The sequence below is a fragment of the Helicoverpa armigera genome, chromosome 27 (genome assembly GCF_030705265.1).
Source record: "Helicoverpa armigera isolate CAAS_96S chromosome 27, ASM3070526v1, whole genome shotgun sequence".
In the NCBI taxonomy this organism is placed as follows: domain Eukaryota; kingdom Metazoa; phylum Arthropoda; class Insecta; order Lepidoptera; family Noctuidae; genus Helicoverpa; species Helicoverpa armigera.
Window position 1 is genome coordinate 4,229,927 of NC_087146.1, and position 24,823 is coordinate 4,254,749.

Below are 24,823 nucleotides of genomic sequence, written 5' to 3' on the forward strand. Positions count from 1 at the left end.
CGAGAGGTTGGTTCTTTGCCCATTAGGCCACCACGACTCTAGTAAGAAAATCTACGGATAGGTATTAGGAACGGCACATAACAACAGTAGGTACCCTTTTTATATTTAAAACTCCTAATTCGAAGTCAATTGGCCTAATCGTTTGACAATTGGCCCCTTTATTAAATTAACACCATTCACGTCGAAAGTACCAAATTGTAGGTCAACGCGGACATATTTGTGTGTGTGTGTGTGTGTGTGCGATAATCTTCGATATAGCTGGCCTGTTATGGGTTTCCGTAAATTGAATAGATAAAGGAATTAATGGCCTCGGGTTATAAGGCTTCTTTTGATTAGAATTTTGGTCAGTATCTTTTTAACACGCTTTTGTTAGGTCGACCTGTATGTAACTATGTAAAGGAATCTAAGGTAACTAATTTAACCATCTTCCAAGGATCGTAGCGTCCTGAAAATTGGCAGCTGTACGTAGTTCTGATGACAATACAATAATATGGTACTGTCGAAATGATCTGATGATGGAGCAGGAAGATATAAACTGGAACTTTCAGTGTCCAAGATGTACCTACTTAAGAAGTTGAAAAACATTATACTGGTCTTGACTGACCTGGAATTGAACCAAAACCCTCATACTTGAGAGGTAAAATTTTATTTATGTATTTAAAGTATCTATTACTAGCCGTTTTACCACGGTTTCACCGGCATAACTTTGGAGCTACCGCCCGTACCGGGATAAAATATAGCCTGTAATACGCAGGAAGCGTGTAGCTTTCCAGCAGTGAAAGAATTTTTCAAATCGGTTCAGCGGAGCCTCTAGGGTACCTACAAACAAACTCGAATCATGTTTCTTCTTTATTATATTAGTATAGATAGAGAATAGATTATAGTAGGTAGGAAAACCTGCAGCGTAGGTACTTGCTATTAACTTCTATCGTAAAAAGTACATACCTAATTTCATTTAAAACACAGTTATCAGAGTCAGACATTGAATGTAGACTGAATTACAGATTTTATAACAGTTACAGTTATTTTTATAGACTCACTGAGATGGCGGTTAAGTACTGGATTTAATGTCCCGGAAAGTGTAATAGGAATCTAAATTGTAGATAGGCTAAAGATAGGTTTTATGTACAAAAAGGTCTGTTTTTTTTAACGACGTAAATATTTAAAAAAAAACCAATGGTTTTTTACAAAAGTGTATGAAGCCCTGAAGCCCACACTAGGATTCCCTGTGTTGTAAATATTTAAGTATACCAAATAGCTGTTTTCACCCATGTGCTCTGGGAACTAAATCCCGCACGCGGATAAAATATAGTCTATGCCCTTGAGAAAATATAGTCCTACGGAGATAGTACTTCCTAACAGTGAAAGAATTTTACAAATCGGTTTAGTAGTTTCGGAGCCTTTAACCACTCAAGCGTCCGGGCGACTATAGTCGCCCAAAAATTTTTGGCGTTAAGCGTCCGGGCGACTATAGCAGCCTCTTTGACTTGTTCACTTTAAACGAATTTTTATCTATGACAAGTATCAAAGAGCTTTACGAATGTTACACTAGATGGATCTGTATTAAATAACGCATCTATGGGTCGGTAAAACAGTATGCCAGGTACAGCAAAAATATAAAAAATAATTGTTTACAAACTGTGTGTCAAGTTTTGTGAAGTGTTTAGGAACTCTGCATTTAAAATTTAAAGTATTCATTTATTTATCATCCTACTGTATTAGTGTTATATATTAAAATAATCCTCAAGATTCATTCTTTCAAAATATTAATAAGTGCTATCAATCCAAAATTTGATAGGTTGTCTTTACATTTAAATAAAGTCGACATGCGAAAACTGCCTTTGTGTGCCAGTTTTTCGTTAAGTTTTTGTGTGAAATATTCTATATTTTAATAAAATTCTTCTTGTAAGTAAGAGAATAGGTCATAATTAACGTATAAAAAAATTATGCGGAAAAAGAAACGGAAATAGTTACGATTTAACGTTTTTATCGTCATTTCGTCATCCGAGGCGATAACAGATTGCTGCGGGAATGCCTTGTTTGTTTTGGTTTAATGTGCTACACTGTTCATTCCAAGTATATATAATATTGGTATCAAAAAAAAGCTTATTTAATCTAGTTTAATAATGAGTATAAATCAATGAAAAAAGTTAAATAACGTTTAGTTAAAACTTGTTAAAACAAATATTTTACTTGAATTTAGCCCGTTCTGTTAAGTTCAACTTTTTTTTATGCATTTGTGATTGATTTCTGTACTTTAATTAGTACATATTTTGATTCCTTAATAATTCAGCTTTATACTGGTATATTTTACTTTGCTATAGCTGCAATAGTTTGCTAGAAAATACACTTTAAATCGGTAACGGCATGGCGCGCTCGACGCGGTTCAACACAGATCGAGCGCGTGAACGTACAAGGCGTTGACAGGTGTCGCACGCGAACGCTTGAGTGGTTAGGATACAAAATTTACTGGTACATAAAGGGCTTAAGAAGGAAAATGGTGAGTTGCCCCTGGCTGGAGGCCTAAAATTCTAGGCACCCATAGGGATTTGTCCGGTTGAGCAGTCAACAGCCTCCTAGGCTGAACTGCGAGATTCCATAAAACAAAATAACATGGTGGGTTTTAGTCAGTAAGAGTCTGACACTCCCTCACGCTGCACCCACAGCGGGAGGGGTCATTTGATGATCTCATTAAAAAAAGGTAGTTACTTATTTGTGTGTATCTTATTTAAGTGAAAATACTTAAAGTTTCGAACCTAAGAACAGTTGTAAACTAAGCTGGCAAGACCGCACCTTTAGGAAAAGCGAATGAAAGTAGAAAGCAACATAATACGTTACTTTATATGACGTTTATTTCTCGTTTTATGTTACTAACTTGTCATGCTTGTATTTCCTTAACTTTTAGTTTTCATTTTCCATAAAAAATCTCCGGGTTTATTGTGAAAAAGTTCTTATCAAATAAATTCATTAGTGAATTAGACACACCTATTCTTCTTCACAAATATAATAAAGAGGAAACACTTTTTTGTTTGTACCCTAAAGGCTCCGAATCTACTGAACCGATTTGAAACATTCTTTCACTGTTGAAAAGCTATAATCTCCCCGAGTAACATAGTCTATTTTTTGTACCGGGTAAGGGCAGTAGTTCTCACGGGGCGCGGGTGAAACCGCAGGAAAATAGCTACTGATGATAAATTCATTAGTGAGTGAGACAAATCCGGTGTTGCAGTGAAAAAAATGAGTTCTTGTAATAACAATTACAAAACAAACACAGCTAATTTCAGAGAAAAATTAAACAAATATGAGAACGAAACGTATTTTGCTCAATTCTAGGCAACCTATTTACTTTTGCAAATACTAACCACTATCATTCAAACCAATTTTAAACTCTAACGTTCTAATAATAAGAACCAAATTCGTTTAGTTCAAACACCTGTTTAAGATGTTAGCTGAATATTTAGAAAGAGTATTTCTAACAGGTAATGATGTAAGTTCCATTGTGTCAAGTTACGAAAATTACGACAGTTCTGTTGAGTGAATGAATTGAACAATGACCGCTATTGAATAAGCTGCTGATGAGGATAAATAACAATATGGCGTCCAGACTCATTGTCGGCCATGACAGTTGTTCTGTCAAAGGAGATTTGTCAGTTGCGCGGGTTATAGTGCACAAGCATTTGCGCAGACACAGGTGCACTCACTATTCCTTCACTCTCATAGCGCGATGGGACGGCAATCCGACACCACCGGAGAGAGATCAGGCGCAGCGCAGGACCGACATTAACGTGCTCGCCGATGCACGGGTGTATCAATCACTAACTTTCAGACTTCGGGTAACTTTGTGAGTTTGTCTCTAGGTTGTTTCACTCACAAGATAATTGAGACAAGACTAGATAGATGATAAGATTGAAGTCTCGTCTCTTCCTTTCACTTACGGTGGATTTCTTTAACCGATCTATCCACAGTTTGCGATAAGAAATTGACATTTTACAAAATTATAATCGCAAAACAATTAAAATCCGTAGGTTATCCAACATCATGGGTTAGAAACAACAAAAGAGTAGGTAAAGGTAAGATATTTTTGCGAATAATAAATAATAACCTGAGAACCACAATCCAGGCAATTTAAAGAGACAAAAAAGGCAACTCGAATCAGTCAAAAGATTGATATCAAGCCGCTTTGAACGAATTAGGTCTGACCGTATATTAATATTAAATAATAAAAAACAAGTTCTTTATTATTTAAGAAACTGGATTTACCGGCACAAGTCGGATATCAAAAGTTTATTGTTGTAATTACTTGTTTTTTTTTAAATAGGTGCAAAATCTTATAGTAACTAGCTAGCTTCCGCCTGCTTCGGTTATTCTAAGTCCGGGATAAAAACTATCCTACGTTCTTTCTCACGGTTAACCCTATCTCTGTACCAAATTTTATGAAAATCAGTTCAGTGGTTTAGACGTGAAAGCGTAACAGACATAGTTGCTTTCGCATTAAAATATTAGTAGGGATTGTTCAAAGATTTCAAAAACCTCGGCCATTAAGCCTTGTTAGGGGATTGAAAAAACATGCTCACTTGATAAGACATAAATAGATCTACGTTAGTTTCATCTATTGTTATACCGTCGATACAATTAATAAAGGCTTATCTCTACTAGAACACACAAAGGAGATAATATTATAAAGACAAGAAACCCGGAGTCTGTTTGGTGATTGTCACAGCACCCGTGCATCGGAGAGCACGTTAATGTTGGTCCTGCGCCTGATCTCTCTCCGGTCGTGTCGGATTGCCGTCCCATCGGGCTATGAGAGTGAAGGAATAGGGAGTGCACCTGTGGCTGCGCAAATGCTTGTGCACTATAATATGTCCTACGCAGCTAGCTGATCTCTTTATTATGAGAACAGCCGCGTATCCGTCAATCGGCTAAGACGTCATCCATTATTGTTATTTGATTTAGAAAAAATCGGTTCATAAATCTTATTCTTTTTCTAATATAAATCTTATTATGTATCTTTATTTTTGTAGTAAGTACCTATTTACAATATCTACTACGTTTTTTGTAAATATTAGACAATTGTCTAGGTATAAAGTCTTTATCATGACTCAAACTTATGTCATTTATTTACATCTGTCCATTATAAACAAAATAAAATCGATCTTAGACTAAGTCAAAACAAAGTTTGTTGAATTTTATTTGAGAACCTTTTCAATGCATACAGTTATTATTAAAACAAAATACGATCGCATCCATTTCGTCACTTCATTTCATGAAAGAAGGATTCAGTCATGATTCAGTTTCTTATATGAAACCATATAATTTACCTCATACAGTAATGAATAAATCAGCTGAAAGAATAGTTATTTTTCACATTTCTATCTACATACTTTTGAATCTTGACGAGTCAAAATAACGTTATTTGAAAATCCATTTGTTTATTTAAGGTAAAATCATCAGATATGTATTATTTAACCGTGAAGTCTTTTAGGAGATTTTAACTAATTATTATACTTATAAAACACACTGGAAATAAAATGTTAAAATGGGAGCAATTTTAAAGTTGCTATAGATATTGTAGTAGACTCATAAATCTTCGATAGTGATATGGTTTTATAGAATTGACAATAACTTAACACCTTTTGTACTATCAATCGTACATTTACGAACATAAAACATTTTATCGCGATTATATTTACTTTAAAGATTCTTACACAAAAAGATTATGGAAACAATTAAAATAACATTCTTGACCTTAAAAATAAATCTTTACAACCTTGAACGGTATAAAAGTAAGCAATTTCACTAAGTCGACCGAAGCCTATGATTCATCAATACCTTAAGCACGCTAATTGCAACCTTAATGACTAGAAAACAGAGATCAATCCACTCTGCAACAACATTCACAAAGTTTTTTGACTTACAGACGGGATCAGAAAAAACTCCAAACATAATCTAGTACTTACACATTTCATTCATTTTGTGTGACAATCAAACCATTTCTTACACTCGGTTCCCACTCGAAGCAACACTTAAGACCCGTGGGAATCTAATTTCACTTAAGAAAGTGTATCAAAGAGATATTATTTCACACGCAAAGTTTATAAAAACAAAACACTCGCACTTGTACTAAAAAAACTAATACAGGTCCTAGTTTAAGTCCTTGGGGAAGTCTTAACAATTTCTCTTCGAATTTACAAGTTCTTTGCGTTTGCGCAGCGTCCGTTTGCCGTGGGCGGTACGACCGTATGACGCTTATTCGAAATTGACGTATCAAGGAACGGTCGACCTGTTAAGCAAGGCGGTAACAACGTGGTGTAACGTATCCAACGCTTGCTTTGAATCGAGAGTCAATTTTTCTTACAAAGTAAAGCAGAGATGGTTGGTTTGGAATTGAAAGTGGTTGTGTGATGTTACAATTAGGTGTTAACTAGTAAAGGATGGAAGAGGGGGATTGTAGAACGGTATTATGTTTATGTTTCATCGTACGTATGGCACGTGCCCTCGTATATGTCTCGAAGCAGATGTTACGATCTCCCTACTTTAGTATGGGAATTCTGGACTTGTTTTTAAAGTGTTAATTTTAGTACTTGTTCAGTTTTGTTTTGGATCGTTTCTTTGTTTGGACTTCAAGAGTAGTTGGGAGCTATTTTTTTTACTTTTTAAATGTCAAATATTTTGGGTGTATTATTTATATCTAGGCTGCAGATTGATATTTTAAATAACGCCGATCAGTATTTCAAAATTTGAGAAAACTTTCACTATTTACTTATGAGGCACCTGAAATCAGTTGCAGCAAATTTTCTTATCTATTTATATAAACAAACCTTTACAATAAATCCTGTGGTCGATATACCTAGTACAATATCAATTACCGTCTCTACGGAATCTAGATCAGACATATGCAGCATATATATACACGTATTTACATAGTAAGTTTATTCATTAAGTAAATCTTAGCAAACTAATACATATTTACGAGCTATGTCTGCGATGTTAGCTGTTTCTCACAGCTTTATTCAAGTTTGGAGTACTTAATTATATACAATCTCAATACATTCATCTCTTTTCCCTGATTTTGATATATTTAAGCTTTTTGCAATAATTTCAAACTTTACAATAGTTTTAACGGTGAAATTTAAAAAATACATCTCTCTTACAAATATTTTTAACTAGCTCCTACGAGATGTTTCACCCACATTTTGTGTAGGAACAACTTTGTTCACCTGGACGAAAATTAACCTATAAACTTCCTCTTTAAACGTGTTATCTAAAACTGAATGATTTAACAAATTCGGACTTGACAATTGCTACATTAACAACAACCGAAAATATAAACATCAGAATTGAGAACCATTTTTGGGAAGTCAGTAAAACACAAACAAACGATGTATTCAGCTTTACAATATAAATAAGTACATATGATGAAGAAGATACTCTGTGAGGAGGTATATAGACAGAGGTTCCCACAAGACGCGAGTGAAACCATGAGAATCAGCCTATATTATGGTCTCAGACATATGAGTATAAGAAACCTACTACGCATTTATAAATAATACGAGATCGTAATGCAACAATGACTTGTAAGCAGTGGATTTAATGAAACTATCATTAGTACAGGAAACCGTTACTTTACTTGATAATTTGATATTAATGAATGGTGTTAGCGCAATTGGTTTTGTAGCTTTATTTATGTTATCATCACCAATTATACCTATATGGGGATCAGCAGACCATGTCTGTTTCTATACTTCTTTACCTGACGTCTTCTCACAAGCACCATTCTTTCCAGCCATATCGTCTTTAGCATATAATCCATTTATTTTTTCTTCGGGCGACTGCTTTTTAAACGGTTTTATTTATTCTATTTAATGATTCCTTACGCACAAGACCTCGATGGCGCAATGGTCATCATGCCGGACCGCCGAACCTGAGGTCCCGGGTTCGATTCCCGGTTCGGTCGACATTTGTGTGATGAGCATGCTTGTTAGCCGTGGTCTGGGTGTTATGATATGTATTTATAAATATGTATATACGTAGCTATATGTAGTTTATCAGTTGTGTTAGCATCCATAACACAAGTTAATAAATAACTTACCATGGGGCTAACTGTGAAAAGGTGTCCCGACATTATATAAAAAAAGACCTGTATTTTTGTTATCTTTTCATCTGCCTAGCCTTTTCCTATGTTGGAGTCGTCTTCCATTCTAATTGGACCTCCGAGAACCAGAGTGCCACATGAAGCGACTGTGTAGGTACTTCACAACACAGTTAACCGAGCAACTCCTTACCTATTGATAAGACTGAACTTTCTGGCTTCTTACTGCCCGTAACGACTGCCAAAGATGTTCAAATGACAGCCAGGATCCACCAATTTAGCGTGTCTTCCGAAACACGAAGATGCTATCATCATGAAACACTGGCTATTATAGCTTATTGCGGAAGAAAAAACTACTGTCAAGGAATGCGTCATATCCTGCTTAAAAAGGGCCAATTAGTTTTATAGGTCATCATGGTTTATAGCGTAACTGATACTTCAATTATCAATAAGTCTGTTTCGCATTTGTTTTCTGCAGTAAGTTTTCTGTTGCTAAAAATCACTACATAGTATAAAACAAAGTCGCTTTTTCTGTCCCTAATGTCGTGGTGAAAATTTTTCAAATTAGGTTCAGGATTATCTGAAGTCATATGTATTTACCTTTTTTCTATACGGCAAATAACAGTTTGTTCGATCTCAGTGGCGTGCACTTGGAGAGGCCTATGTCCAGCAGTGGACTGCGATAGGCTGATGATGACGATGATGATGATGATGAAATAACAGTTTTCCGAAATCAAGCTTCGGTATATGTACAAAAGGAGGAAATATTTAACTTGAAGGTTATTGTAAATAATAACTGTTTGAATTGTTATTATTCTCCATGATCTAATGCTGCGTAACGATATCAGATCGATCCTTCTAATTAACAATGATGAAATAGGGTTGTACAGTTTGAAACTACAAAAGCGCATCAAAAATTGGTCCTCACCGCTGTCACACTTCAGAATTTACAATCTCGCACTATTCTTCTACTCTCGCAGTATCATGGGAACTTCTAGCCTATATTATTATGTTACTCATATATATCAGCTATACTATATCAAAGTATCGTCAAATTACATCCAGCGGTTTTCCCGTGAAAGAGTATACGTACAATACCATCGAGTTTATAATTTAGTAGAATTCATCTTTATTTTTTGACTCAAATACCCTTTTTTGGGTGAAAAATCATCAAATTGTGCAGCGAGAAGGAGTATCAGACTCATCATCATCCTCCGAACCTTTTTCCCAACCATGTTGGGGTCGGCTTCCTTTCTAACCGGATTCAGCTGAGTACCAGTGCTTTACAAGAAGCGACTGCCTATCTGACCTCCTCAACCCAGTTACCCGGGCAACCCGATACCCCTTGGTTAGACTGGTGTCAGACTCTTACTGACTAAAACCCACCACGTTTCTTCTTAAGCCCTTTATTTACCAGGGCCGCGGTAAGTCTTTCGAATAACATATTGCCAGCCCTAATAACGAAATAACAAAACTGCATCGATGACAATAGTCGATTATTTGCCTTATGTCATACTATTGTCTCAGAGCCGGCGCGGACGCAATTCATTGATTTGAATACTGTCTGCGTAATGCCAGACTGTAGGCTTGTTCACTGTAATTATATTGTTTATGATTATTTGTAGATATTTAGAAGACTAACCTTAAAATACTCAAACATTACTTAACATAAATCCAAACTAATATTATAAATGCGAAAGTAACTCTGTCTGTCTGTCTGTCTGTCTTTTCTTCACGCCTAAACTACTGAACCGATTTGTGTGAAATTTGGTACAGACATAGTTTGAAACTTGAGAAAGGACATAGGATAGTTTTTATTACAAAAAAAAATTAAAAATAAAATTATTCCGGACATATAGCGCCATCTATTGGTCAAATCAAAAATCTGCTCGTAGTCACTATTCCACGCGAACGAAGTTGCGGGCAAAAGCTAGTAAAGTACATAAATAATATTCCTGACGAGTTTCAGTGTTCGGGCGTTACTTTCATAATTAAAAATGTCCTAGTTTAGAGATTAGCATTTTTATTTTCCATCTCATAAATATACCTAGGTGATATGTCATAAAATATAATTCAAAGTATACAAGGGGTTACTTGTTCTTATTAATCCTAGTGAAATATATCTAACAACTGTTTAATTTAGAATCAAGTCATCATCATCCTCCGAGCCTTTTTCCCAACTATATTGGGGTCGGCTTCCAGTCTAACCGGATTCAGCTGAGTACCAGTGCTTTACAAGGAGCGACTGCCTATCTGACCTCCTCAACCCAGTTACCTGGGCAACCCGATACCCCATGGTTAGACTGGTGTCAGACTTACTGGCTTCTGACTACCCGTAACGACTGCCAAGGATGTTCAATGACAGCCGGGACCTACAGTTTAACGTGCCATCCGAAACACAGTCATTGGTGTCTAAGATATACTTAGAAAGTACATACAAACTTAGAAAAGTTGCATTGGTACTTGCCTGACCTGGCTTCGAACCCGCGCCCTCACACTCGAGAGGTTGGTTCTTTGCCCACTAGGCCACCACGACTTTATTTAGAACTAGCTTCTGCCCGCGACTTCGTACGCGGATCCTGTCCCTTTTGCCAGCGACTACGGGGTCAGCAAAATCAAAGATCTTAATCGTCTGATATTGAATTTTAAGAGCCCGTTGACTTGAAAACAACGGGATACGCATTAGAAACGTTCCATATATTTAATTTTTGTACTTCAACGGCAAAAGCACAGCAGACTAAACAAAACTGAGAACTGAACCGCAATAGACGCGACCATAGGGATAAATGTAGTGATTCTAATTAGTCCGCATTTAAGTTGTGTGTGGCAAAAATATTACACGTATTACGTAAAAAACATTAAATAGATGACAAAGTCGTGGTGACTTAGTGGAAGTCGTGGTGGTTTAGTGGGTAAAGGACCAACCTCAAGTATGAGGGCGCGGGGTCGATCCCAGGTCAGGCAAGTACCAATGCAACTTTTCTAAGTTTGTATGTACTTTCTAAGTATATCTTAGACACCATTGACTGTGTTTCGGATGGCACGTTAAACTGTAGGTCCCGGCTGTCAGTGAACATCCTTGGCAGTCGTTACGGGTAGTCAGAAGCCAGAAAGTCTGACACCAGTCTAACCAAGGGGTATCGGGTTGCCCGGGTTACTGGGTTGAGGAGGTCAGATAGGCAGTCGCTTCTTGTAAAGCACTGGTACTCAGCTGAATCCGGTTAGACTGGAAGCCGACCCCAACGTGATTGGGAAAAGGCTCGGAGGAGGAGGAGGAGGAGAACCAATCTCTCAAGTATGAGCGTGCGTCTTTGATTCCAGGTCTGGCAAGTACCTGCCAATGCAACTTTTCTAAGTTCGTATGTAGGTACTTTCTACGTATATTTTGGATACCAATGACCGTTATTTGGAAGGCTTAAACTGTAGGTTCCGGCTGTCATTGAACATTCTTGGCAGTCGTTATGGGTAGTCAGACCAGTAAGTCTGACCAGTTTTACCAAGGGGTGTTGGGTTGAGCGGGTAACCAGGTTGTGGAGGTCAGATAGGTAGTCGCTCCTTGTAAAACACTGGTACTCAGTTGCATCGTGACTGGAAGTCGACTCTAACATAATTGGGACAAAGGCTCTTGAGATAATAACGACAATAATAATGAGATATAAGCACCGCAGGACATCTGAGGCTGATGACGGGGAGTAGCTACCCCGCGGGGCTGTATATACTGAGTTCTCCAGGGAGAGTATACTGCCCCCATCTCCGGCAGGTCAGAGTGAACCATGACGGGGTAGGTCTCAAGCCTCTGGCTTGGCTTGCCGTCCAGAGTGGAGTCGCTAGAGCAGGGTTAGTAACCCTGCTCGGAGGATGCCTCGTGGTAAGTGACCCACAGGGAGCGCGTAATCTGCGTTTAAAATCCGCCGAGGTATTCTCACACTTCAGCCGCTCATGTCCCTGTTGTCCTCTTGTTGCTATTCAGTGACTGATTCCCGGGGCCCAGTAAGTGAGCTGGCGAAGTCTCCACCAGCAATTTTACATGTATCTAATACATTGTCATCGGCAGGTGCCATAGTTCCCGTAGTTTCCCATTCCTAGTCCATTAGCATCCCATCACAATAGCCCAAGTAATTTTCATCCACAGTTAGCGGTATGGTATAGGGATTGTCTTTTTTTTAACGACGTCCACCGGGGATTGTCCTTGAGTTCATATTTCTATAGTGTATAAAGGGATAATCGTCGGTTTTGTGTCACCATACCTATTTCATAACATTCGTTTCTATACATTTTAAGTGTAGTATTGCTCTTGAAGTTCCACATCAGGTGTTCCAGATCTTCGATGTATATACGTCAATAAAGAGTGCTTATTAGATTGAACCACTTTTGCAAAAACGTCATATCTTTATATGCTATAGTCTAGCTGGGCTCCTGGGGTTCCACATCAGGTGTTTTACATCTTCAATTTTCATAAGTCAACAGAGAGTGCTTATCAGATTGAACAACTTTTGCTAAAACGTTACACCTCTATATGCTATAGTCTAGCTGGGCCCCTGGAGTTCCACATCAGGTGTTTTAGATCTTCAATTTGTATAAGTCAATAGAAAGTGCTTATCAAGTTGAACAACTTTTGCTAAAACGTCATACCTGTATATGGTACAGAGAAGCTGGGCTCTTGGGGTTCCACATCAGGTGTTCCAAATCTTAAAATTTATTATCTCAGCTGAAAATGCTTATCACATGAAACAATTTTTGCTATGGCACCATTTTGGTATCTCTTATAGTTTTGTTGGTCTGTTGGTGTTCTGCACCAGGTCTTCAAGTTTCGAAGATAAATTATAGCCTATATGTTGACCAGGCTTAATACTGATACAACAAAGAAAAAATCATTGAAATCCGTCCAGTAGTTCCGAAGATTAGCGTGTACAAACAAACAGACATACAGACATACAGACATGCAGACATACAGACAGAATTTTTTTTTTGGATTTGTGCTCCATTACTGTTTCTAAACCCCATCCAATTATTATTTTTTTAATATATTCAATGTACAGACACAGTTTTTTTACAGATTTATTATATGTATAGATCAAGTATTAGAAAAAAATATTTATTTATTTACATACGTTATTGTTAAGTTTGTATGTACTTTCTAAGTATATCTTAGACACCATTGGCTGTGTTTCGGATAGCACGTTAAACTGTAGGTCCCGGCTGTCATTGAACATCCTTGGCAGTCGTTACGGGTAGTCAGAAGCCAGTAAGTCTGACACCAGTCTAACCAAGGGGTATCGGGTTGCCCGGGTAACTGGGTTGAGGAGGTCAGATAGGCAGTCGCTTCTTGTAAAGCACTGGTACTCAGCTGAATCCGGTTAGACTGGAAGCCGACCCCAACATGATTGGGAAAAGGCTCGGAGGATGATACGTTATTGTAATACATTTATGTATATACAGATATATTAAAAAAATATATATCTGGAAACCCGATTTCAGTAAAGGCATAGAGATAACAGAGCAGATTTATTAATTTACCCTAATTTTTATCGTCCAGGCACGTTTGACTGCAAAGTGACATTTCACTTCAAAATGACAGTTGCCAATCAGAAAATCGTCACACCGGCACGGCTAGGCCTAGGTTATCAACCCATAACCATCACGACCTACAATTTCCAGCTTATTTAGACCTTAACGTACAAAGTACTAGCTAGATCATATATTATTATTTTCGCTTCCTAGGTTAAAAATTTAGAAATGTTACGGTCGACTAAACGGAACTAAGCGGTCGGAAAATTGCATTTGATTAATGCGCTGTTCGCGTTTCTGAATTGTTGATAAGTTTGTTATAGAAAAACTTGGGTTGCGTGGTCGAAATAGAGCGTTATAAATGCATCAATCATAATGATAATTAAAAAATAAAACATAAACATATGTATATTATGAACTTTAGTAGTTTTCTTTTGGAACTACACAGACCTACCTCTATATTTTTTTTGTCAGGGGAAAAATCCTCATGGATTATTATCCTACACCCAGGGTAAATTTTTTGTACCTACTCTAAAAGTTCCGAAACTACTGAACCGATTTGAAAAATTCTTACACTATTGGAAAGCTACACTCTTCCCGAGTCACATAGGCTATAGTATATCCCGGTACGGGCAGTAGTTCCCACTGGACGCAGGGGAAACCGCGGGAAAATGTCTAGCAACTAATTCTTCTCAATTCATGCATACGTTTAAACGGCATCATTCATTCAAGTCTTAATGAAAGCAATCATCTCAGTTTCGCGCTAATAGAAATATTACTAAAGTCTACAAAGCTATGTGACATTCATAGATATAATATTACTAAACAAGATTGCGCACGCTCAAAATATATATTTACGAAAATGAACTCTATTCTAACGCAATAAGGTACTAAATTGGTTGCATAATACACAGAGGCAAATCCGAGCCGAGAGGGATAGTTCGAACGGAGGCTGTTTGTCTCTTTCTAACACCTTGCCAGCATAAAAAAATGTTGTGATCAATCAAAAGTTTTGTCTTCCCAAAAAACAATGGAATCACTTATATTTTTATCTTATTTTAATAATTGTAAGTCAACAAATTAATAACAATCGCATTAATTTATTCGTATTTATTATTACAACATAAACAACATAAATTTTTATTTTGCTTTTTTTTATTTTCTAGCGGTAACCCTGAACATTCTTGGCGCGTAATCAGCATTAAAAATTTTGTTTATACTTTTTGTATTAAATCAATGTAAACTATTAAAATAGTGAAAAGTGTTGCGTTTATACTTGTAAAAGTGAATCCTATGGGGGTTGCAGTATATCGTTCCACAGGTTAGCTAATATTAACATTTTCGTAAATCAAACAACTAGGGTGCCCATGAATTCTTGTAATGAGTCAAAAAATGTGATGGATTTTAAAACTGTTGTTGCTTCCCAAAAAATGAAGGAAGGCGACATAAATGGCTTAGCAGTCTATATGTGAAGCAAAAATACAGACAAATCAGTCTTCACTTCGAATCTCCCTGCTTTTATACGGCTAATTCCTGCTAATTTTTAAAAGCAGATATTAGTATCTTAAGGTCACAAACTGAGTAAGTTAAAACTTCAATACCAATCTGTGTTTAATAATCTTAGCAAATTCGGATTAGTCTCACATAGCTTAATCTCATAGTCACCCTATTAGAAAGGGACAAACAGCCTCGGTACTAACTGTTTCACTCGGCTCGTTTTTTGGGTATAGGTGCGCAGTCCTGTTTACTAATACTATGTCTATGGTGACATTTGACTCGTTAGAATATGCATAATAAATTGGCACTCAGACCACAGATTAACTAACATTTCTTGATAGCAATATGGCGGAATTTTGATTGACATATGACATAACTATTTTGTGTGAGTTGATAAATCTTAATTTTAGAGCCTAATCATAGTATCGAATGATATGTAACATAATCTAGAGTTACATAGGCGGAATAATTTAGGATTTTCCTGGTAAAACTACCTTTATAGAACATCTATGTACCTACAGTGTCCCGAGAAGTATTGGTCAAATATAATTGGAGTATAGACAGGGCCATCTCTTAGCATGATCTTCGAATTCGATGGAAAGTTTTTATAGGTAAAAATCATACTTATATTTTGTATTCTTTAGCATAGTGTTCGTAGGAAAATTCATAGAAATACTTAACTATCAGGGCTATAAAGTATCTAACTTCTCTTTTGAGAACTTTGTACAAAAGTTAACCTTTTGTTTGGTAATTCAAAACGCGCAAAAATGTGCGTGGTTTTATAAGATTTAAGAATCGTTTCGTTCGATTCCAATAGATGTTAGTTTACAATTAAGCTTCTTTTTATCTAGTACTAGCTTCAGCCAGCGGTTTCACCCGCATCCCGTGGGAACCTCTGCACGAACCCGGATAAAAAGTAGCCTATAGCCTTCCTCGATGAATGGGCTATCTGACACTGAAATAATTTTTCAAATCGGACTAGTAGGTTCCTGAGATTAGCGCGTTCGATCAAACAAACAAACTCTTCAGCTTTTTAATATTTTATCTAGTATAGGAAGAAGTCCCCACGAGACGCGGATGACATTGCAGACAACAGTTAGTTTAATCTGCGGTTCTCTTAAACTATAACAACAGTACAACGTCCTTAAAAGTCCAAAACATGGCGTCTAAATTCGTGTAGGTAGTTTAATCTGTTGGTTTGGTTAAGCAACCTAGTCGCCCACGTGGACGAGATATCAGACATAATTGTTGGGAAGTGGTTTAAAAATCCATAAGCGGATTCCTGCTATGTACAGTTAATTGTATTTATACATAGTTGCTTAATAGCTCGTGGCTTAAGTCAGCTTGACGCAGTGGGTAGATGGGTGAAAAAAGTCAAAATCATTTCTTTTTATTGAAAGCTCTTCGAAACGTCGAGCTATTTGCACGGTTCCAAAGAGTTTGTCTCATGGAGAAGAAACTCCATACCTAGACAGTCTTTAAAAAAACTGTTATTTACAATAGACCATCTTGTTATAATGAGTTATTCTATGTTTCGGAAGGCACGATAAACTAGTGGCTTCCCGGCTGTCATTTGAACATCTTTAGCAGTCATTACGGGTAGTCAGAAGCCAGAAAGTCTAGCTACCAGTAATGAGGGATGTCGTGTTGCCCGGGTAACTGGGTTGAGGAGGTCAGATAGGCAGTCGCTCCATGTAAAACACTGGTTCTCAGTTGCCTCCGGTTAACACTGGAAGCCGACCCCAACATAGTTGGGAAAAGGCTCATTGGGCCATTGGTGTCCAAGATATACTAAGAAAAGTAGCATTGGTACTTGCTCGCTTGACCTGGACCCACACTGAACTTTAAATAAAAGATAGCAGCATTAGCAGCCCTAAACTTCAAAATTTACAACTCGACCTTTTCAACCAAAAGTCATCCACATAAACGTCAAAATACTGCAATAACAATTTAACATAACCTAAAATCTACTGCAAATGACGTACTTTCATACTTCCACTGCATTAGCTGCATTTAACTGCTCTTTTCGTGGCTAACTTCCAACGAGGAATCAGTTCAGGTTGAATTTAAAACACATTTCCTAGTTGCAGCCATATTTCTGACAGTCTGACCTAATTTAATTTTTAAAAACTGTTTTATGAGCGCAGCTTTGTTCAGAACTTAGTTCGTTATTTGTTGCGATGAGTTTGTTTTGTTGTTATTGTACTGAATTATTTTAACTAGCTTCTGCTAACGGTTTCACCCGTTTCAACTACTTAACGGATAAAACTTAGCCTATATCATCATCAGCCTATCGCAGTCCACTGCTGGACATAGGCCTCTCAAGTATATGTTATTCTGATAATAAATTATATTATTGAAAATTTACATCAAAATCCATGCGCTAGGTTTTTGCGAGAGAGGAACAAATGAGATAGATTGAGCAGCTTTTCACACCCGGGATGTGGGTTAAGACCTGCACACGTAAGTACCTATGTGGCGAAATATTTTTGTAATACAGAACTTTCATGAAAAACATTATCGATTAACCCACAAAGCTTATCTTATCTACTTAATCGTACTTTTAGACGTGGATGAATACTGGCTGCTCATGGAGGACAAAATGGCTAGCGAAGATGTCTAGTACAAAATCTCCCCAGAAAGTAGCGCGCCGAAATACGGAAAAGGAACGATGGACGTTACTAGCTGTGTCCTTACACGCCTTATATGGAACCCGCCCATTATTTATAAAATAAAATCACCAATCAAGCAAGACCAATCTTTGACAGATTGGTTTTGATTGGACAAGGAACCCGAACATCTCGTTAGTTCTATTTAATGATCACGCCTACCGTACGTTGCTCGACCTAGGTCCTAGAATATGGCGCCTGACCTTCCTCCGTAGATCTGCCCAAGAAGGGGATGGTTAGCGCTTATTGAGGGAGGCCTACGTTCAGCAGTGGGACGTAAAAAGTATCATATAGGGTTCCTCAGCTATAACTGATTTTTCCTGAGATTATCGCGTCTAAACAAACTCTTCAGCTACGTAAGTAAACAATAGTTATAGATAGACATTCTATTATCTCAATAATCACTTAAAAGTTCAATGGTTTGTTGTATTTGTTATCAGACAGTTTACTGATAAGGCTACGTCTTTTCCTGTGTGTTGCAATAGTAAATATTACCAATACTTACCTACAAATAATATCGAAAACGGCTTTCTTAGAAATATCGTAGGTACTTCAAAGAAACTTCAATTTTAGGGGTTTTCCGTGAAAAGTATGTACTTAGATTCATTCGTAGATGTTTTTAATTGCTAGACCGTCGATCTACAGTCAGATTCCATCTTAATCCTACTTAATAAATCAAAAAAATGCTTAATCTAAGAGAGTAGGTATATAAACTTTATTCCCAGTTTCATCAAAATATTTCATATAAATAGATTCAGTTTCGTAAGAAGACATGCAACATGCTTTTAATATTAAATCCTCCAAATACAATAGTTAGTTAAAAAATACACGTGAAAATATTATTTCAATAAATGTCAAAGTTTCAAAATGGACGACAAAATACCGCCGAAATTAGCCAACATGGATGCCACAGAGGTTAAAAGAAAACACACACAGATCATTTTAATCTTTATTTATGTTATATTAGCGTTTATTACCAGTTTCACCACTTCCGGATATGTTATAGTTAAACTTATAATCAGCAACATTTGCTTATTTGTATTATAAATGGTTATAATTTCTATCGAGAAATGGTGAAAGAGGTTATCACACAGGATCTTTTGTCAGTGATTAAGTAAGTACCTTCTTATCCACCTGAAGAAGCGATTCCCCCCTTTCTTTCCACTATTCTTCTTCTTCTTCCCCATTCTTCCTTAAAATTATCATACGTCACAAACACTTTTATACACTGTCTTTTACAAAAGAGTATTTATATCACTCAAAGTTCTGAGCATAGACTACCAGTCTCACTTATCGCGACGACCGTTTCTGACCGATACAGGACTCTAATAGGCTCTTAAAATCAGAAAAACAAAATTATCCACTAAAATTAGTACTTTAATACCAAAAACAGTTAATAACATAAGCGTTTATTTACAAAAAAAGGTCGGTTATTCAAACATATTTACCAATATGGCGGACGTGATTCTATGAATTAAATTGAATGTTAAGAAGTGCGCGTTGGCCCGACTGAGCGCATACTGGCTCGTGCCGTGGACGAAATTAGACGTAAAAAAAACTATAGATGCACATCTCGAGAAATGCAGCGTTGATTTTATTTTGGTACATGCATGTCTTAAGGAGAGATTATTACGATTCCTGTAGACAGTTGCCCTTTCAGTGACTAACGGAGAGCCCACAGTTGATATTGATATACTCGTGTATTGGTATCAAGTTAAGATGTTTTGGAAATTACTATACTAGGTATATGTATTTAAATATTATTAAATCACTATAGGTCATGGTGTTCAGGAGTTTAATCATAAAGCAAGAATTTAGTTCACAATTTGATCGGAGACAATGTGAGAGTTTATTGAAAAGTATTACGGTCATAAGACTTTTTTCACTTTCATGTGAAATGTGTTTTTTTTTTTGCTGAAACGGTCAAAGAATTTGATATCATACACGAGCATACACAAGTGTGCAAATTTTAAAAACGTAATGTATTCCTATTAAAAAACCTACAAAGATTTTCACGTAAATCTGTCCAGTAGTTATTGAGCGAAAGTTTGTCGGATTAAATTCTTGCATCGTCGCAATCATAATACAAGTAAGATGGGATTTCTAGACTTTTGAACTTATCTACATCCCTTTCTTGTCAAATAATCTCCAAAACAAAAAACCGACTGAAATATTATTATATTTAGATTGCAAGCGAGTACCTACTGAGTCACAGAATCTATATGTGGAAGAGTCAACATTTGATGTCGAGAACTGATGATAGTTCTAATGCAAAGTGAGTTCATTTCACACAGCAAAGAGGTTTTTTTTTATATACGAGATGTTTTGTCTATGAATCCAAGGACTAGTTAAAAAAGTATATGAATCATAGAAGATTTGAAATAGATTTGAGGTTATTAAATATGGGATAAGTGTTTGTAGAATCCAATGCTCATTTTTTTTTATTTTTGAATTTTTTTTCCATAATATACTAATTAAAGAGTTATTAACCACTACGGGACCTTTTATTTAATTAAGCGACATTTTGTGATGAGAAAAATAAATAAAAGGAGTTAGATACCTAATGTTTTTATACTGTTCATTTAGAGTCTATTTACAAAGATCACATTTAGCAATCATATTTACAAAAATCTGTAAAAGAATACAAATTCTTGAAATGAAATGCGAAGCACGAATTTTACGAAAACATAAGAGAAAAAAAAATGCATCTCTGTAGAAACGTTTTGGGTTGCTTCCAACTGTCAGTTTGCTCTGATGCAGTAAGGAAGTAACGAAAACAGACATTGGTGTCACAGCCATCGTTGGCTGAATAAGGATAACCCTTGCCAATATATAGGTAGTGAAAATGTCAAATGTTGGCGCCAAAATTCTGAAGTTAATTGGGTAGTTGAGATGACAATTTTAGGTCATATATTTTCACTAGAAATGCTCTGAAAATGTGACGCATTTTGCATGAGTTTTCTCATTATATTTGATTCGAAAATTAATAATATATATAATTTCTTAAGTTAAAGCACGTGTTACTAGTGCTATGTAAAATCGTTAGGGCATGAAAAGACTATTGCAAATAGGTATATGAACTTGGATAGGTAGTGTAGGTTTTTACAAAAAAAGAAAATAATAAAAGCACCGAGATTACGAACTTTTGATATAAGTCCAGTAAATTTAAGCCAAAAGACGTCCACTAATGGACAAGGGCCTCTCCCAAGGTTCGTCAATTTGCTGGATTTTCGGCAACCATCCATTGCTACCGCGGTAAATAAAAAAACACATGCCCAAAAACAAACCCATTCTTTTAAAACTCTGCTTTACCGTGGTCTCCAATTTTGCCGAACATACAACGTCAAAAGCACCATATTTGCAGTTTTAAACACAAAATAATGTCACAGTTACGTCGCTATGATGCAACGAAGCTTGGGCCCCGTCCAACTCTTAGATAAGAATGAGGAAACGACTGAAATAGCGTCATTGGCCGCTGCGGATTATACCAAAGACTCTTCTCTTTGTGAATACTAACATGACTTGTGGAAGTGTCATAATGTGTCAAAGATTTGACAGATGCGTTGCGAAATATGTAATTTTTTTGTTCTTTCTTAAGTCAGCTATCCTGCTTATCTGCGGATAGTTCGAAAGAGTTACCGCGGTCCTGGTACATAAAAGGCCTATGACGGAACACGACGGTTTTTAGTCAGTAAGAGTCTGACACTCTCTCGCCGCTGCTAACCCACAGCGGGAGGGGTCATTTGATGATTTTTGACGTCGTTAAAAAAGAGCTATCCTGCCTATAATTTGATCGTTGAACACGTTTTAAGAAGTTGTGAATACCTATTAATGAAAGGTTCGTTTGGAAGTTATGCCACGATCCTTCTAGTCCCGGATATTTGGAAGGCAAACATAGGGTTGGGCCCTATATTAATTACACTACCCTATATTTCTAACACAATATAGATAGAAAACAATAATTTGCCTTCCCCGCTGGGTCTCGGAGAACTAGTCACTAAAATTGCAACAAGAGGACATCGAAGACACGACTGGCTGAACGGCGAAGATGCCTCGCTCGATTTTAAACAAGAGCACGTGCTTTTTAAAGTGAATATAACATTTGATAAAGTTCACTTCTTATTTGCAGTACCTAACACAAAGCTCCTTAGTTTTAACTTTTATAGATTTTATGCGATTTTCGAATCGGGCCTGAAGTACGCGATTAGATAAATACTTTTAGGTGGGACCTCCATTCGTACTATAAGGTTCTTGGTAAAACCAATTTTTTCGTATCCATAGGTTCGTATGAGAAACCAATTTAGATAGAACACTTAAGTATGAAGGTTGAAGTTTGGATAACCCATAGTGGATTCCGTAAAGATAAGGTACCCGCCTTGACCAATCAACTAAATGGGTTTCCGGTAAACTAACTCAGGGATATGCTTTTAGAAATTGGTGGCTTTCTTAATGGCGCGGCGTCGCTAATTACCAGAAAGGGTCAAGAAACTATAGATTAATTTAACACGATTTTATGCTATTCTATTGACAGGTAATTTTTTTCCGGTAGTTTTTGAGTTTATGCATTAAAAACAAGAGAATAGTATAGAAAATGTAGTACATATAACATTTGATATGTCTTATTAGGTCTTAGGTCATCGTCCTCCGAGCCTTTTTCCCAAGTATGTTGGGGTCGGCTTCCAATCTAAACGGATGTAGCTGAGTACCAGTGCTTTACAAGAAGCGACTGCCCTATCTGACCCCCTCAAACTAGTTACCCGGGCAACCCAATACCCCTTGGTTAGACTGGTGTCAGACTTACTGGCTTCTGACTACCCGTAATGACTTTTTGTATGACTTATTAGGTAGTAACTCTCTAGCTAGAGCACCTTTAAGTTTATTTATTTATTTCGAGAATAGCAACAGCGAAAGTCCTTTGATCCTAACAGAATTTAACTTAATGTCACAGCTAAGCATGGCCGTGGCAAACTTCTTTAGTCATGCATCAACTGTTGTTTTAAAATAAGCTCAAGAGTACCACACTGCAGACTTTTAGTCGGCCGATAATTAGTCATCATCTCCCGAGCCTTTTCCCAACTATGTTGGGGTCGGCTTCCAGTATAACCGGGCTCATAAATTCGTATAAAGATGAATGGTAGTACGCACATTCGGTTAATGGTAGTCGTGGTGGCCTAGTGGATAAAGAGCCTCCTCTCATGTATTCCAGGTCAGGCAAGTACCAATGCAACTTTTCGAAGTTTGTATGTACTTTCCAAGATATATTCTTGTACACCAATGACTGTGTTTCGGATTGTACGTTGAACTGTAAGTCCTGGCTGTCATTGAACATCCTTGGCAGTCGTTACGGGTAGTCAGAAGCCAGGCAGTCTGACACCAGTCTAAACATTCAGCCATTTCCAGCCATCGGTCAACTGTCAGCAAACTTTTTAGTCTGTAGTATGGGTGTACTCTTCTAAATAAATAGAAAGGTGCCATTCCGAGTAAATGTCAAAGAAATACACGACCAATTTAGAGAGACCCTTCATTTCAACTAACTCCAAAGAGTTTAGAGGTCATGTTATAATAGTCAGTGGTCACAATTTCGCGCGCAGACATGACATGCGTTCCTTTTTCAAACGCTTTTCGTAGCTTTTAAGCTTTTACTATTTTTTGTGCTTTTTCTTTCAGTTTTTAAAGCTGTATTATTTAAAGGTTACATGGTCTTTTAAGCTTGAAAAGGTGAAGTTATTTTGATAATTATAGGTTTCGCGCAAAATTGCAGGTTTTTCATTGTTTGCAAACAAAATATGTCGACACTCGACATCAAGTCTTATTTTATGAGAGAACTTTGTGGAGTCTAAATATAAGTCTGCAACTACAAGGACAACTATCACATATTTGTAAAATACACGCTTTGGAAAATCTACGCATTTTTTTGTGGTTAGGTTTATCGTTTAATGCGCGAATTTATTTACAGATCTCTGTACACGTCTGAGAATAAACACCTACTTTTAGTTTCAACATCAAGGACAACGAGCACATTTCGGTTTACCTCACATTAGTGCTCATTTCAATACCTAAATAAACATTGCCAAAATCACAACATAAACAAAACACTGCGAAACACTACTTCTTCCACAAACCATAGACTACAAAAAAACCGTAAACCGCGCCAAAAATAGCACTCGCACCGCACTATAAATATGGCGGCGTAAAAATTTTGAATTAAGAATCCAGATAACCGTAATTTGGCCGAGCACTTGCAAGAGTCCTGCAACGTCAGTCGATCACAAGAAGTCAGCGGCAACTGACCTGTGGGATGTTAGAAAATACATGCTTTTCGGGGAAGTCATATGTTTAATTATAGTACGCTATGAATGTTTGATACAGTATGCGCGCGGTTCGGGGATAAAATCTGATTTATGGAAGCAGTTCCAAATATAACGAAGAAAATATTTGGGCAGTTAATTTTAAGTTTTGCTTTTTGTTTTGTCAAAGAGAAATGTTTGGAATGATCTGTGAATAGGAGCATGGCGTGGTGTCTTGCAGTTTTAGTCGCTTTCTTGGGAAACTGTATAGCCCGGCCTGCTCTATATATAATTGAAGTTATTTTTATACAGAAATCTCTGAGAGGAGTAACATAATTCATTATATTGGGTAAGATTTTAACAATTCAGACTTTGAAGTTGCTTTGAAAGAGAGTTTTCACCAATCTCATCATAATTTCCCAGAAGAAGTGCAACGATGAACAAGCTCGTTTTTGTTAAATCACGTGTTTGAAAAATCAATTTTCCGAGAATTTCAAGTGTTCCACCAAGCTATATTCAAGATTTCCTGAACACACCATAACATTATAAAAACAATAGCGCAAAATAACCTTAGAATCTGCAACATCCGACGGCCATTTAAAATTCAACCGTCAAGAGTTCTGACTTCCGATTTATAGCTTCTGAGTGGCAGTGACTAATGTTCAATTGTTTTTCAAGGAACCTTGCCTGGTAAGTGAATTTTGTGTTGAAGGCCAACGCATCTTAAGATTGAATAATAAATTGCTGGGTAAAACAAAAACATGTTGTGG

General features: G+C 36.8%; 1 protein-coding gene across 1 annotated transcript in view; it reads right to left on the minus strand.

The window, feature by feature from the left end:
* Positions 1-24,067, minus strand: part of LOC135118905 (uncharacterized) — a 48,679-nt gene extending 24,612 nt beyond the window's left edge. Inside the window, exons 1-2 of the mRNA XM_064042032.1 lie at positions 23,988-24,067; positions 18,889-19,101 (exon numbers count right to left, since the gene is read on the minus strand). Of these exons, the coding sequence (XP_063898102.1) occupies positions 18,889-18,953 (65 nt within the window). The 5' untranslated portion in view covers positions 18,954-19,101; positions 23,988-24,067. The remainder of the gene's footprint in view (positions 1-18,888; positions 19,102-23,987) is intronic.
* Between the last annotated feature and the right edge of the window lie 756 nt (positions 24,068-24,823).